Raw genomic sequence first — 15,726 nt, forward strand, 5'->3', positions numbered from 1 at the left:
TTTGCGTTTGTTTTTCACGTCGCCTTGGAAAGTTTGGACAACATTCAGCCATGCACTTTTTATTCATTAACAGTTTGAGGGGATTTAATTGGGTTTCTTGAGCCCCGAGGCCAGTATATCAAAGAAAAACAACTAACAGCAGCTCATATACACCAGATTTTTATGCAGCAGTAATGCAACACTATTCTAACATTTAAGGTACAATAACAAACCAATTAGTCTGAATCAAATTAATGATCCGCAGGGGGGAACCTAATGAAGCTAAGTGCTTTGAGAAAAGAAGAAAATACTCTGCTTTTCTGGTGATCTGGTTATTAATTCCACCATTTTCCTCTTTTTTTAAAAAAAAAAAAAATACAAAACCTGCTTAATTCCACAGACAGTTTGTTTTGCAGTTCTACATATTTATACACCGGGCAGCCAGAAACAACTAAAAGAGCCTATTTCAGCTGCTCCGGCTCCTGAAACAACACCTCATTTTTTATGACCATTTTCTCCCCTACTCCCAGCGAGCCGGCTGACATATTTGCCACATCCATGAAGTGATTCATCAGCCAGCGCAGGCAAAGTCTGCGAGTGTGATGGAGAGGGAAAAATCACTCATGTTGAGTTTATCACATGTCCATCTGTCGGCCCCTGCCGCACAAAGGCACCGCGTCAACTTTAAACCTTGTAAATAACCTCACCGGGCAAAAGGAACTCACAGGAGGTTATTTTTACACCACCTTTCCTTAAAGATGGTCTCAAGTTAATTTTTTAATTTGGCAGCAGACTGTTGAATGGAGTCCATGTGGCTGCAGATCAAACTCCTGCAGCAGTTTCTTTCAAAAGTCAAGGCATCCATTAAGATTCAACTGAACTTATTCAATCTTTATGCTGCTTAATCTATAGAGAAAAAAGCCTCATTTCTTTGCTAGCTTGTGTTAAAAATAAACATATAGGTGAGCCTCCATGCTTGGAAACACTAAACGAGTGGTGGATGATTCTGTTTCCTATAAATTTGTTATTCTCCCAAACTTGTGTTGCTGTCATCAAATACTAGATTTGGTTTTCTTGTTGTTTTATTAACTTATTTATATATGATACAAAAATACATCATGAAAGATGTAGACCATCTTTCTTTGTGTCCGTTAGCAAAATATCTCCCGTGCCACTGGTTGGGTTTTAATAAAGCTGTCAGAAAAACAATAATTAGAACTTCTGCATGTCCTTCAATACAGGAGTCCCTGCAGATCTCACAGTTAGCAAATCCAAAAACAACAACACCTTAGTTAATTTTACAGATATTTAGCTAGATTTCAGTGTGGTAAGAGCTGAGAGTCATTCAACAAAGTGCTACTCATTGCACAACATTTTTGCCAAAATGTTTAAAATTATTTATATTATTTTTGCACTATTTTATTTTGTAGGCATGTGTTTAAATCCAATTTTAGGGCACTGCGTGTTCTTCTTCATGCATGATAAAACAGTGAATACTACTGTACTGAACATACGCAGCATGCAAAAACCAAAAACGAAACAATAAAACAAACTAATTTCAGGCAAGAGAGTTGTAAAAGAATAAATGAGTGATGAAGCCATTCTGCTGTGCTTCCAGCTCTGCCTCCATTATGTCCACATCCATCCAGCTCAGGCCCACTCTCTCCTCCTTGTGGCGGCGCTTTGATATGACCCCTCAGCTCAGACAGACATTACATCACCTCAGCACTCCTGTTTCAAAAAAAAAAAAAAACCCTCTAGTCTACACTCTGATGGTTACACAACAGCCATCATTATTCCACCAAAAACTCCATGAAGCCACCTCCATCGCTTCCCTCCCGCCCGCCGCCATGCCCTTAACCACTACCAGGCCACGGCTGCAGCTAAAACCGTTCACACAGTCAGGATTATCTAATCAGTATCGGATTCCAAATGAAATGTAAGGGTGTGAGTCACTCTGCAGGTTTGTTTTGTGTCCTGGCACAGTGTGTAGGCTCACTTTTATGATTCATACGTTTCCAGTGTGGAAGTTTTGCTGCAGGCTGTCTGAACCGCTGCTGCTCTCTGCCTCCGGCCCCTGGAGGAAACGGTTGAAAAAGGGAAGTTTAGCTGCCTTGTCGGCAGCTGGGGGTGCACAGGTCCTCAGCTACTTTGTTCAGAGACACTTTTGTTGCTGTAATATGCTAATTTGTCAATTCTGTGCGAGGTGGAAGGTTACGCTGCCTGCAGTTTTGCCGTCTGGTAAATGGATAGAGGATTGGACTTTAGTGCATACTTTCCCTTCAAGTACAGTCAGCGTAACTGAACTTTAAAGAATGTTTTTAGAAATAGGATGAGCCAATGTTTTAACTTGACAACGTATACTTTACCTTGTTCATTCAGAGTGAGATTTTTGCCTCTACCAAAGTGAAATTGTGCTGAAGAGTTTAATATGACTGAAGTTAGCAGATAAAATAATATCCAGTCATTGATGAATTACTTGAAAGGTAAACAGAGCGATTCCTTTAGCATCAGATTAATTCACAATGCACATTAGGAGAAAGAGGAAAATGTTTCTCAATAAAACCAACTACCTTTGTTTTCAGCTGCTGTTGACATTCATAAATAGAAGTACAAAGCTATGATGGAAACATGTCAGTAAAGAGACTAAAAACTGGTCTTTAGAATTATTTATTTCCTTTGGATGCTTTTGCTAAAAAATAACAAATAAACTGTTGGGAATTTTCTGTTTCCACACATTCAGAACCAAAGATAGGCTAGTTGAGAAGGAACATCATATAGAATGATGAATTTGCCAAATGGACGGGAAAGGAACATATTTTAGCAGGTCGAGAAGGAAGTTGGAGAGAAAAGCCACAGGTAGTCTGAGTAAATCAGGACTGTCTTCGTTGGCGTTAATCACTCAGCTGAAGGTGACTGCTGTTGCCACAGTGTTGACGAGCTGGGCAGCCTTGAAAAATAAGCGTAGCACCTCTGACAAATTGTCAAGGCGGCTCCCCCTGCTGGGCTTTTACTGCGCTCGCAACAAAGGAGACCCCCGGCTTTCCACCCCGTTTTTCTATATCTGCATCTCCCCGTCCCTCGTCAGCTTTCTCTGCCTCCAATCCATCATCCTCCCCAGTGTGTGGCTCGCTCCTTTCACTCTCAGGACAGAGGAGCAAAGACAAAAGGTGCATTAGAACAGCAGAACAGAGCGGGCCACCCAGGGACTCAATACAGCAGCTGAGCAGCGCTGCAAGGTGCCGAGCGAACAACAGCGCCGGGCGGCGGGGGTGGGCAGAGTGTGTGGGTGAAGGTATGTGTGTGTGTGAGAATCACACAATGCCAGGCCATCAAATCCCTACCTGCCTGCACACACACACACACATTTCAGTCTCACTATAACTCAGTCTCTTCAATCCAATTTGGAAGACATTTTATCAATGCTTCAGTTGGAAAAAAACCCACAAAGTCCAAACCGCAAAGAAATAAAAATCAATGCATTACCATCACTGTAAAGTATTTGCTGCAGAAAAACACCAAGGACAAAAAACAGCCAACAACAAAAGACTCATCAGAAAAAAATCAACTCTTAATTATATAAAACAAACTGTGCTTACAAGAAACAAATAAAAAATAAATAAAAAGACTGCTTCTGCAGAGAGTTTTAGCTTCATAAAACAAAACGTGGCCTGAAAAGAGTCGACCGACAGTCTGTTTTCCTTTCAGCCCTCTGTTCTCCGTTCTTCTGTAGAACGGTGTCCATCCTGCACAGCAGTCAAACTCGGAGCAATTAAGGCTGCAAGTATACATCATTCTGCCATCCTTCCACTTTAAACCAGAGACTTATTTCACAGGAAGAGGTCAGAATCAGCATGCAGATGAGCTTCTTAAACTAGAAACAGTCGAGACTGGGAACATGTCCAACAAAACAAAAATCTTCATGCTGACACAAAACACTTGGGAAGAAGTCGTTTAGATAATTTCGCCGTTTAGGATTGTGTTGTTGTGGCTTCTTTAAAGCAGTGAATCCACTGACACTTTGTTGGTAACATTAATGGGGCAAATCATCAAAATACGAAAAAAAGCAAAAACCTCAATCAGCAGCTATGAGAATTAAAATATTCAAGGAGAAATATCAAAAATAATCTCACAGTAACTCATTCAAATAGCTAAAAAGCTGAGGCTGCACACTTCTTTGCAGCTGTCCAGTAAATTTTAAAGTCTTTAAAGAACAATTCTACCCTTTTACTTTGCAGTAAGAAAAAGGGTGATGGTTCAAAACTTAAGGTTGAAATAACCTATAGAAAGTAAGCAATTTGTTTAATTTGAAGCTGCAATCCACCTTTAACTTGTGCAAAATCATTATTGTCCACAAATCGCAGGTGCAGGCGGGGGTGAAGGCCGTGAAGGAGGAGGGGGACAGTGAGAGACACCTGGGAGCTCTCTGAAGGAGGTGAGATGGGAGAGACAGTTGTCCTGGTTCTTCACCAGTCTAAATACATTTTAAAAAGCAAATAAGACTGATGGAAATAAAGAACTAGTACAGTAAGTGAGAGATGGTCTGGTTTCAGTAATAAATGTGTGCCTTCCAATAATGTGGACAAGTAACACTTCTTTCTTTCTTTCCCCTCACTAACCCCAGAGTCGAGATAAGAAAAATAAGTCCACTTCATCAGGTTCCTGCTCAGCGAGGCCACTTCTTTCTCATCCTTCCTTCCCTTGTGCCTCCCTGCTTTGATCCCACCAGTTTGCCCTCTCTGATCCGACATGCTGGGGGGGGGACGATTGGGGTGAGAATATGGAGGCTTCGGCGCCGCTCGTCTCTTACGAAGAAACATTTGAAGCTGTTAGTTTGTGATGCTCCCCTTTGAGAAAACTGCCACCCACTCAGGCCTTCAGGTAGACTGCTTGTTGTCAGGAAAGTAACCGTGGTTGTTATGAGTCATCCTCCGACCTTTGCCTTCGCTGCGTTTTTTTAGTCTGTGCACAGAGCTGGTTGTAATTTTAAATGGCTGCGAAGTGAAGGGTTTTTCTTGATGTAATTCTCATTTTTATTTAACTGCTTGGCAAGCTGACAGCTGGAAAGGCTGCATGGCCACGGGCGCCGTTACATTACAGGGCAAAGAGGACATTAGAAGCATTTAGATGCATTTATTTTTAGCATCCTGAACTGAACACTTTGCACTGGTTTTTCAGAGTGTATATCTGTAATACTCATTTTGTTGAGACATAAACCTGCATTTATACCATTTCCTTATATTTGTGTCAAAACTGAACCTCAGTCAAGCTGAAGATGCAGTCAGAATAAATCTATAATGAATAATACTTGTATTCCCTAAAAGAACCTTTCATGTGAACGTTTTAAACAAAACCCTCACACAATCTGTTAGTGGTTTGAGGATCACTCTCAGCTACTACCACACCAAATTTTACTTCAACATCTGAGCTGTAAGTATTTCTGTGCTCCCCGGGGTTAAAAAGCTGTGATGGCCAATCAGGTATAGATTAAACAGACACACAATTCAAAATGGCCGCCACAGCTAAATAAAGCTTAGGGTAGCATCTCACCGGGGTATGACTCTCTGTGACTCAAAATTGTGAGAAAATAGCTGAATTTTCAGTTTCAGTCTCACTGAATTCTGAGCGTTCCCATCGTCTGTCTTGGCACACAGCAGCCGCCCCCGCGTTCATGGTTTCATCTCCTGGAGTACGTTTTAAAAATTAGGATTTGGACCTGTTTTTTAAATCATCACTTATCATTGGTGGGATTTTTTTAGACCTGGACATGAAGGACCGAAGTCAAAACACAGTTCCACTGAGAAGGGTTTGAGTCGACAACTCTGCAACCAGTCTGAGAGGAAAATCTGTCGCATGAAGTTTTTGAACGTTTTCTCAGTTCAAGCAACCTTCCAGACTCACATCAACAGCTGCCCAGTGAGATGCTACCCGTAGAAAACAAAAATAATTAACTTAATAAGTTAAAAGTCATCCCTGTCACATACTCTGACCTGCTAATCGGTGCTAACAGACGGAGCTCGATCTTCAAGATCTTCGTCATGCAAGGCGGTGGGTGATCTGCATCTTTTCTGTACTTTCACAACTAGTTGCTTTTTTACTTTTTTTAAAGGGAACAGACTATAAAAACAGAAAAACTGAGCCTGACGATATGAAACCGAAGCAGAAAGCAGCATATGCAGTCAACTTGTTTGCTCCATTTAAAAATATCTACCTAAATTTACAACATGAGAGGACAATACATGTGTTGGTTTGCTTTCTATAAAAGAAATACTGCAAAGCACAAAATCGTACTAAAATTTAAAAACAAATAAAAGATTACTGAGCATCGTACCAGCCTGCTCATGTTATAGAATCCATAATAAAATCAGCAGCAGGAGGGACAGCATGTCGGGTATTTTTATGCTGAAATGTGAGAAAGAAAAAAAGGGACTATACGTACAAGACCTCAGCCAAATCTGTCATGTGGATATTTGCGCGATGGGCCAAGATCTCCATCAGCTGAAGGCCTTCGTCTGTCTGGAGCCGACTGAAGATGAAGAGGCAGGGAGGAGGAGGAGGACAGCAGAGACAGAGACAAATAGAAGAAGTCAGTAAACATTTATTATTGAATCAACTTCCAGGATCACAATGAACAAAACTTCTTAAACTTCCATTATGTTAATTCATTGTGGTAAATAACGTTGTTACAACAGTGTCTGCTAAACTAAACCAAACAAGATTTTAAGCCAGATCTTATTGGGTCAGTTTAATATTGCATAAAGATAAATATACATTAGTTGAAACCCTTTCAGTTTAATAAAATATGCTTAATTTCTCAATGAAAGTGATTCAGTTAAAAAGCAGTTGTCTTGTGTATATTTGCACGCCTTTAGTTTGTGAGTGTAAAATATATGGTATGTTACCCCTTAAAGAGACAATTTCTGCAATAATTACTTTAATTAGTATCACAGGTGCCTTCGAGCTTTTCATCAACAATTTATCTTATTTAAAGAGAACAAACAGCTTCTGTTTGGTTTGGTTGTGTTCAGAGAAAGCAAAGAGCTGCCTGAGGAGCTCAGAAAGAAGATTATAGATCTCCATGTTGAAGAGCATCTCCAAGCAGCTTCATGTTCCTCTGACCACACCTACCAAGCTTATTAAAAAGTTGTGAGTTATTGGGACTAAACAACCTCCCAGGAAATGAAACCGCAGATGGATCAGATGGATAGTGTGGATGGTCGGAAAAGGAACCAAGAAAACCAAAACCGTTCAAGCGGAACTCCAAAAAAAGGTCAAGGTACGCCACTTTCTGATCGCACCATCCGTCACATCTGGACGAGCCCAGAGAACTCCACCACTGACAGAAAAAAACGCAAACAAAAGCCAGACTGAAGTTCACTAAAAGGCTTGTTGACAAGCCCCAACGTTTTGAAAACTGGAGCTTTACTGGAGCGTACAAATAAATTTATCTGTTTCTGACAAAGCACGTTTTAAATAAGAACTAATAATGTACGTTTGTTGCTGCGACTGTAATCAAACAAAGTCATTGTTCCAAACAGACGAAAAGACTTCGCTCATTATTACTCAATGCATCCAGGACAACTGAATCCAAAGAGGTCTGATGAGATCAAACTAGAGGAAAATGGCTGAACGATAACATTTGAGTCACTGATGAACAACAGATTACAGTGAAGAAAGACCTGCGACGGTAAAAATGATCTCAGATCTGTGTAAAATCTGTTTATGGCAGTGAAGACCTTATTTCAGTGAAAAGAAACTTTAGTTTTTGCAGAAATGTTTCAGAAGAGCTCAGAGGCAGAGAAAGTGAGTGCAGCGTGATGAAGAAGAGGTGAGGAAGGTTGGAGACAAAAAGCTTGTCATCACTTTTCTGCCTCATTTTAAGCTTTTCAGCTCGTTCTGACAAGAGGTGACAGAATAAGAGCCGAAACAAGCAGGGAAAGGTCAGAGCTTAAAGAAATAAAATGGCCTAAATGAAGCCGTTTCAGAGTTTGGAGACAGAAAACAACATTAATGTCCACATAAAAGCACATTTTCTTTTTATTTGAACAACACGAAAAAACAGAGCATTTTGGAATGACCTAACAAGATCCAGAAATCTTTTTTAAGTTTATAACTATATTAACTGTATTTATATGTGCTTATGTTTTTAATTACAAGTTAATAAATTAATTTAATGTTTTAGAAAGTCTGAATAATTGGGTGTAAATTCTGTATTGATTGAGATTTCATGTTTTGTTTCTGTAAGGAGCTGAAAGTGTCAGATAAATTGATTTTAAGAAACTAACTTTATCAGTTTCAAATCTCAGCTTGACATGAAGAAAGTCTGATATTCTGCAGCACAAATCGGATAAGCTGCAGACAACTAGAAGCTCATATTCTTGCTGTTCACCTGCAGTTTTTTTACTACAGTGCAGAACAAGATTTCATCAGGTTAAGCTGGTAAAGAAATCTCTTTAAGAAGTGCTTCGCTGCAGCTAGACGTGGAAAGAAAGGAGAGCAGAAACGTGGAGGAGCATTTGTCTGCAGGAATCAGTTCTCTGAAAAGATTCCTCTCTCCCGTGTTGTGGTTAAAGCTGCAGTTCGGTCTTTAAGACGAGGTCTGACACAACGTGAACTCCTGACGATGACTTCGGTTCTCTCTGGAAGTTCAGCCGCATCATAAGCAGAAGTCAAGAGACCCTCTGAGGAGTGAATGAGACGAGTCAGAGAGGAAGAACCTGACCTCTGAACTGACAGCTGCTAACTTACAACCAAATTAGTTTTTTAATTTGTTTCGTAAAGCTACAAGAGTTTTATCTTGATCTACGGGTCAATGTATTTATTTCCTAAAGTGAAAGCTTGACCTTAACACAGTAGAAAAAAGCACAAGATGTTGAGTTACTACAGACAACAGTTCTGAATTTCTAAGAGGGTCACTAAAAAAAAAACCTGAAGAAATCTTGACGGGCCTGCCACTTGGTGCTTTTAGCCATCAGCAGTCAGGATTTACTGTCAGCTACTGCAACACCAGATTTAAGAGTTAAAGCCATCTGATGTGGCGGCCATCTTCAATTTGGCACAAAGGTGCAGACAACGGCTTCATCTATTGGTCAAAAGAAACATTCAAAGTCTTTTTTTTAAAGATATGACAAGTTAAAAGCTCATCTCACGCCCTGTTCAGAAGGACAAAGAAACTTATTATGGATCTGAACAGGAGCTGATGTGAGCACGCTGCCTAAAACCAGGAAGTTCTGAGTCAATCAGAGGATCATTGGCAGAAAGTCAACGTTTTGATGTCTAATTTGTTTGTAAATTGTAAAAGGTGTGAGGGCCACAAGAGGAAAACCTGAATACATTCTTCTCTCATTGTCATTACAAATAAAAAAGCAGCAACTTAACAAAATATCACAGATTATTTACTTTAATTGTGCTTATTAAACAGAAAAGAGTCTCTAGGCCAACTTCTGCTCCTGTGACTAACCTTCAGCCGTGTTTGACAAAAATGTTTAGTTATTTAATTTAAATATTTGTCTGCAGCTGAACGGTGATGAAAATATTCTGTGTTAAAAGTTTTTGGTTTTGGTTTCACATCTAAGCTGTTGCTTTAATTAAGACTGTAAATATATTCATTTAACTTTATATAAAAAGTATTAATCAGCATCTTCGGTGGAGCAGAAATTTGATGATTTTCATGAATTAGACATTTTAATTGAATCAAATTTTGCTCTATGGGTAAAACTAAAATTTGACAAATTGACTAAACGTTTAGAAAAACGTAACACATTTTGCAAACTTGGTAACATATATGCCAGTTATTAATGACACAGAACATTTCTTCCACATCATATCTGATGATGTTCATGGTTCCTGACTGAAGAGAGCTTCTAAAGGCCACAGCCACCGAACAGCTGAATTTTTAATGACCTCAGAGAAAACAGAAAGGAAGGTGAAGGGGAAAAAGACTGATAAGAACATTTCATCCTTCAGTACTGTGACCTCTGCCACAAAAGCACAAAGATTTTTGTCTCTCCACAACACAATATTTACGGTTTTCAGCAGAACGGCTTTGATTGAAAAGAAACGAGATGGAGGGACTAAAAGAGACGCAGCAGCTGAAATAAACCCAAGTTTCACAGGAACTCCAAGTCTGAAAGAATCTGGATTTAAAACCTTCAGGAAGAGCGAGATCAATATGAAATTAACCCTGGCTTTTGTTTGCACAAGAACGAAGAGAAAAGAACAGATATGACGTGATCCTGTTGCATTCTGGGTAAAGTTTGCTATGAATACGCTTCACCACTGTTGTGATGTAAAAGAAATTTATTCTTTCATTGCACTGATTAAAACTGATTTATGGGATTATTACTTAGACTTAATAAAAAAGAAAGACAAAAGAAGGAACAAATTGTTGTGTCTATTTAAAAATAAATAAATAAATAAAACAGGAGTGAAAGATTTGAGGTTAAATAGTTGAAGTCTTTGCACCGACAGGAGGGAGGAAGTTTAAACCTGCTGTGTGAGGAAAGAAAAGCTGCAGCTGTTTGGGTTCCATTTACTTGATAAATGTTACAACTCGCTCGATACTGTCAGAATCAACACTGTCAGCAAAATATCCCATAAACCACTGGACAGAATTTAGTTAAACTATCAGAAAGTAACTGAATGTGCGGCTATAACTCATTCATTTCTAGAGTCAACCTAATTCAAGATGGCTTCCACAGCTGATTAATTTTAGCTAGCACACAAAAGGTTCTAGTTGAGCTTAGAATATATCGTTTTCAGTGTTTAGATTTGTTGCTACCTGTTAGGTTTATCAGTTGGAATGCTGCCTGTCAAATACAAGAATGGCTTGAATCCTTGCAGGACAAAAAATGAGCTCATTTAACATTTTGTCTTTTATCCTCAGTAAATATTATCGCCACAGTCTAGATCTACATGTTTCTGCATTGGGGAATATAAAAAAAAATTATATTGTCTTATAAAAAGTTGGCTTTAAACTCAAGAATCTTCCATTTCATCTGTTAACGTCACACTCACTCTGTATCTGTGATGACGTAACCGAAGACGTCTGCCTCCGGCTTCTTCCTGCTGGTTTTGACGTCCAGCTGAAGCTCGGGAGCGTGCATCGTCTTCTTGTGCGGCTCGTCGTACACGAGCGCCGCCGGAGGGGGCGCCACCTCCTTGATCCAGCCCTCCACCTCGGACACCTCCTCCACCGACTGGGTGGCGTCCTTCTTCTGCACCGTCACCGCCGCCTCGCTGGTGCGACTCTGGACGTTCTCCAGGCCCACCGGCCGGCCTCTGGCCGGCTCCATGGCAACGTCGTAGCGGCTTCTCTCTGACGGAGGACCGGTGAGGGGGATTTTATCCAGGTGGGTGAGAAGTTTGGTCAAAAGGCTGCTGCTCTTGGCCTGGAATGAAGATCCACGGAAATATTGAGTGAAAGACAGTCGTGATCAACCAAAACACTCGAACGTGACTCTGAATAAAACATCAGTATGTTCAGTATGGATGATAATTAAACTCAGAAATACTGCTTTAAACAGATGTGAAAACACGATTAGGTTATGCAAGTAATAGACTCTTAAAGTTCAAACTCCTTCGTTTTTTATTCTCAGGTGCAGGATATATATATATGCCTTTAAGTGACAGATTCAGTGATCTTTTGTTTAAACCGTTAAACGAAGTGGGCGTTTTTCCAGTGGATGTTAATGTGGTGGCAGTCACCAGGCGTGAGGAGATAATTGCCTTGAATCAAAAGAAAAGCCAACCTGTCAGCGCTTATAATATGCTATTATTCTGCAGGTTCTGTCTTCAGGGTAATTGTTCTTTTTGTCAGAAGTTAAATGTCACAGTTGCTGCAACATTCGGCCAAAAATCTACATCGTTCCTTCTTTAAGCAATTCTAAAAGTAATTTTTACATCTTCAGATTGTGGCGAGTATCAGTAGGATGGAACAGGCTGGCCTGAAGGACATTTAAAATCATTAAACAGGATGATGAGGAACAAACAAAAACACAACAAGCTATGATTTTTTAGTTATTTTTTAAGCTGCAGGTGGAAAGGTTTTGCTTTTTCTTTTTTAACCACAAGCTAATTACTTACCGCATCCTTCAAATTAACCTCTTCTGCGTCTGTGTGGCGCTCTGTTGGGAGAAAAAATAAAAACATAATAACTTTGAGTTCAAGGACAAGAAATTGGAAGCAGAATAACAGAAGTGGAATCAATCAAAGCAGCAGCAACGTAACGAGCTCTTCAAGTTTCAAAAACTTTAATCATAAATTCATTTTAATGTTCTTTTTTTTACTAATAATTAAAAGAAATTACACACATGAATAATATTCAGATTGTAAAACAGGCCAAGCTACAGAGTTTGTGAGTTTTATTCATTTCCTGCAGGTTAAATGAGGAGTGGAGTCCTTTCACTCATTCTGTCCTCAATGGACAAACAACCATTAACTCTGTCCTTTAATTATTTAACCCAAACAATTATGTTTGTATGTTTACAAGAATTTACTTCACACTTTAATGATGCAGAAAACTGACAGAGGTACCTTGGGGGGCCGTCAGCGACATAGGGAGGCTCTCTTGTGGTTTCACAGTTGGTGCGTTTTGAAGAAGTTTCTCATCTTCCTCATCCCTGGAGTCGCTCAGCTCTTCCTCCAGGTCTCTGAGTCCATGTCCTCGGTCCCGGGACAGTCCCCTGCTCAGTCCTGGGTCCTGGTCGACCACCAGCAGAGCATCAGCGATCAGGCTGGACAGCTGGTCCAGGTCCTGCGGGGACAGGTTGTCCACGTTGAGATGCTGCCTGCCGACGTTCTTCACAACGTTCTCAATGAACTTCTCTGGAGGACAGATGGAAAAAAACATGTTTAATCTAAAGAAGAGTTTGTTTGGGACTTATTTAAAAGCAGATGGGTTTTTATTTATTTATATAGGGTTTAAAAAAAAGAAAAATGACCAAAGTGCTTTACAATTCAGTCAAACAAGAATGTAAAACAACAAAGAAACTTACATATTAAAAGAACAAGTAAAACTAAAATAAAATGCAGAAACATCTGCAAAAGCCTTAATTACTTTGAATATTTCAGAGAAACTGATTGATTGAACAAAGATTCAAACTAAAATATCAGTTTTATTGGTGTGATGTTTAGGAGATCGCATAAGTATGGTGAGGTTAGATGTTTAAAAAGAAGTAAAATCTTAAAATCAATCTGGAAACGGACAGGAAGACAGGAAGTACCTGTAGACGAGCTGCTGTGTTCTGGAGGATTTGTAAAAAGATGCAGGGATGATTTATCCAAACCAACAAATAAATCATTACAATAGTCCAACCAATGTAACAAAAGCATGAATCACTTTTTCAATGTATCTGCTACGGAGATATGACTTCAACTTGACAAAAATAGCACCTAGACTCCTGATAGCAGGGACCGAATGATGCCAAGTGGCCAAAAGTGTCGAGAGATTTAAATTTGCCAAAGCTGAAGACTTCAATCTCATTTTTTTGTTAAAATTCAGAAAGTTTAGTTTCAATCAGGTTTTATTGTCATTTAAACTGTTCAAGAGTGTTTCAAATGGATTGAAACTTTCCAGCTTAATGAGCATAAAAACATGGATATCATCAGAAAAAGCTGTGAAAAGGAATGTTATGTTTCCTAATAATGGACCCCAAAGGCAACATATTAAAAAGCAGGATCCAGATTTTATGGTCCACAGTATCAAAAGCAGTAGAAAAGTCTAGAAACTTCCCGAATCAGCAGTTTAAAGTAAAGTATTGTGCTGTGGCATAATTTAAACCCCGACTGGAATTTTTCACCAGTGTTGTCAGTAGTTAGAAATCTCTGAAGTTTATTAAAAACAACTTTCTCTAAAACGTTAGACAGAAAAGGCAGTTTTGAAATTGGTCTATAGTTTGAGAGCACCGTTGGGTCAAGGCTTCTCTTTCTTACGAGAGGCTGTTTAAAAGCAGTCCACTGAAAGGCACTTATTAATCAGAGTAAAAACTATTAGACCAAGGGTGTGAAAAGCTTCCTTAAAAAAAAAAAAAAAAAAGATGAGAGGGAACATTGTCCAAAGGCGAATTGATGCACAATGTTCTTCAAAGCAACAAAAGTTACATTAACCTGTGGTGTCACCCCAATTCAAAATCATCATCCCAGCTAGTCAACACTAGCAAACACAAAAATGTCTAAAACTTAGACAATTTTACAGACATTGAGCTAAAAACTGGTCTGGTAGGCCCGAGGGTCATCCTTGGAACGCACTTAAACTAACAGATGAGGAAAGATCAGGCATATCATCATGTACCAGGTTTTACTGACAGAGCTCTAACTTCGTCCCCTCTCATCATATCAGGATCCTAGAGCAGTGCTTCCCAAACTTTTCAGCTTCCGACCCATAAAATAACAGCGACAAAAGGTGTGTGACCCCATCTGTTGGCTGTTTAAACACCCAAAAATGCTCATGATCTTATTAAATAAGGCCATAATGACAATAAAAACAGTCTTAGCATCCATTTGCTATTTTTTAAAATCATTAAATGTCAATTCTCTGTAACAATTATGGTGTTAATATATCATAAAAACTGGGTTTTTAAATGTAACCTGATATCTGAAGATTATCCAAGGACCCTTACTTGGTGTTGGGTGACCCACATTGGGGTCCCGACCCCAACTTTTGGTTTTTAAGTTTGAGTCATAGATTTTTCTCAAAGATTAAAAGATTACTTTCTAGGACAATGATTCCCAAACTTGATCAATACTAAAAATCACCAATCTTCAATTTGTTTTGTGTGTAAAAGCGAACAAAGACGGGTAGTTTTCACCAAGAACATTAACATCCTTGTGCTCCTTGTGCAGTCTTCAGAATGACAGCGGCTACATCTGAATTATTTTGCCGTCTCACTCTTTTAGTCGTACTTTGCTAATCTCCTGCAGCTGGAGGCCCAGCTGGATTCCAACAGAAGGCTCAGGCACAAACATTTTCTGAAGACGGCAAATTTAAGTTCGAAAATTTGCCTCAAATCAAAGCAACAGCATCTGGCCATTTTGTGTTGGCTAAACAACTAAAGGCAAAGATGTTCCAATGTCCCCAAACCTAATCAAACAATGAAACGTTGAATTTAAGCCACGCTGAACAGTTGTTCGCAGGCATCCTGGGAAACAAGCAGGAAGAAGTTAGTTTGTTAATTAGAAGACTTCTTGGATCTGACAAATCACAGCAAAAAGTGTTAGTTTTTTCCTTTAAAATTAATTTTATTTCAATTATCTAGAATTTCGGATCAATTTTAACATTTTGAGTTGTTTTTTCTTAAACTTGAAGTATGAAAGCTCAGCCTGGTTGCATTTATAGTTAAACAGGTGTGTGTTTGTGAGAGACAGCTGGATGATGAGATGTCCCAGGAGGAGGACATGACCTACAGCAAAGCTCCGGCACTTCATACATCCCATAATTTTCTGATGAAATAAATAAGAACACACACCGTCTACAGATGTCAGCGGCTCCTTGGCTGAAGTCCCCAAAGTTTTCCCAGTCTTCAGAAGCCTGGATTTAGAAGAGTCCTTTTTGAGCCCGGGATTTTCGATGCCATTGTTGTAGAAGGGCCTGAGGCGCGGAGAGGCCTCCTGCTCGGGGGGGTTCACCCCCCCGCTGTGCTGGAAAAGATGGCCAGGGAGATACTGCCTCAGGGCGCCCAGGAGAAGGTCAGCGTCAGCCTGTGTGGCAAGGCGGGAGCTGGATGCAGGAACTGGTTTCTGCAGCAGCTG

The 15,726-nt window shown here is 39.7% G+C and overlaps 1 protein-coding gene across 1 annotated transcript in view; it reads right to left on the reverse strand.

Annotated features, from left to right (window-relative positions):
* Positions 1-15,726, reverse strand: part of LOC108243852 (receptor-type tyrosine-protein phosphatase N2) — a gene marked incomplete at its 5' end in the record, with an annotated part of 169,792 nt that overhangs the window by 129,796 nt on the left and 24,270 nt on the right. The window contains 5 exon segments of the mRNA XM_017429557.2: positions 6,419-6,505; positions 10,996-11,369; positions 12,064-12,104; positions 12,514-12,804; positions 15,444-15,723. Coding sequence (XP_017285046.2) covers positions 6,419-6,505; positions 10,996-11,369; positions 12,064-12,104; positions 12,514-12,804; positions 15,444-15,723 — 1,073 coding nt within the window.

This window comes from Kryptolebias marmoratus, linkage group LG20 (genome assembly GCF_001649575.2).
Source record: "Kryptolebias marmoratus isolate JLee-2015 linkage group LG20, ASM164957v2, whole genome shotgun sequence".
Classification (NCBI taxonomy): domain Eukaryota; kingdom Metazoa; phylum Chordata; class Actinopteri; order Cyprinodontiformes; family Rivulidae; genus Kryptolebias; species Kryptolebias marmoratus.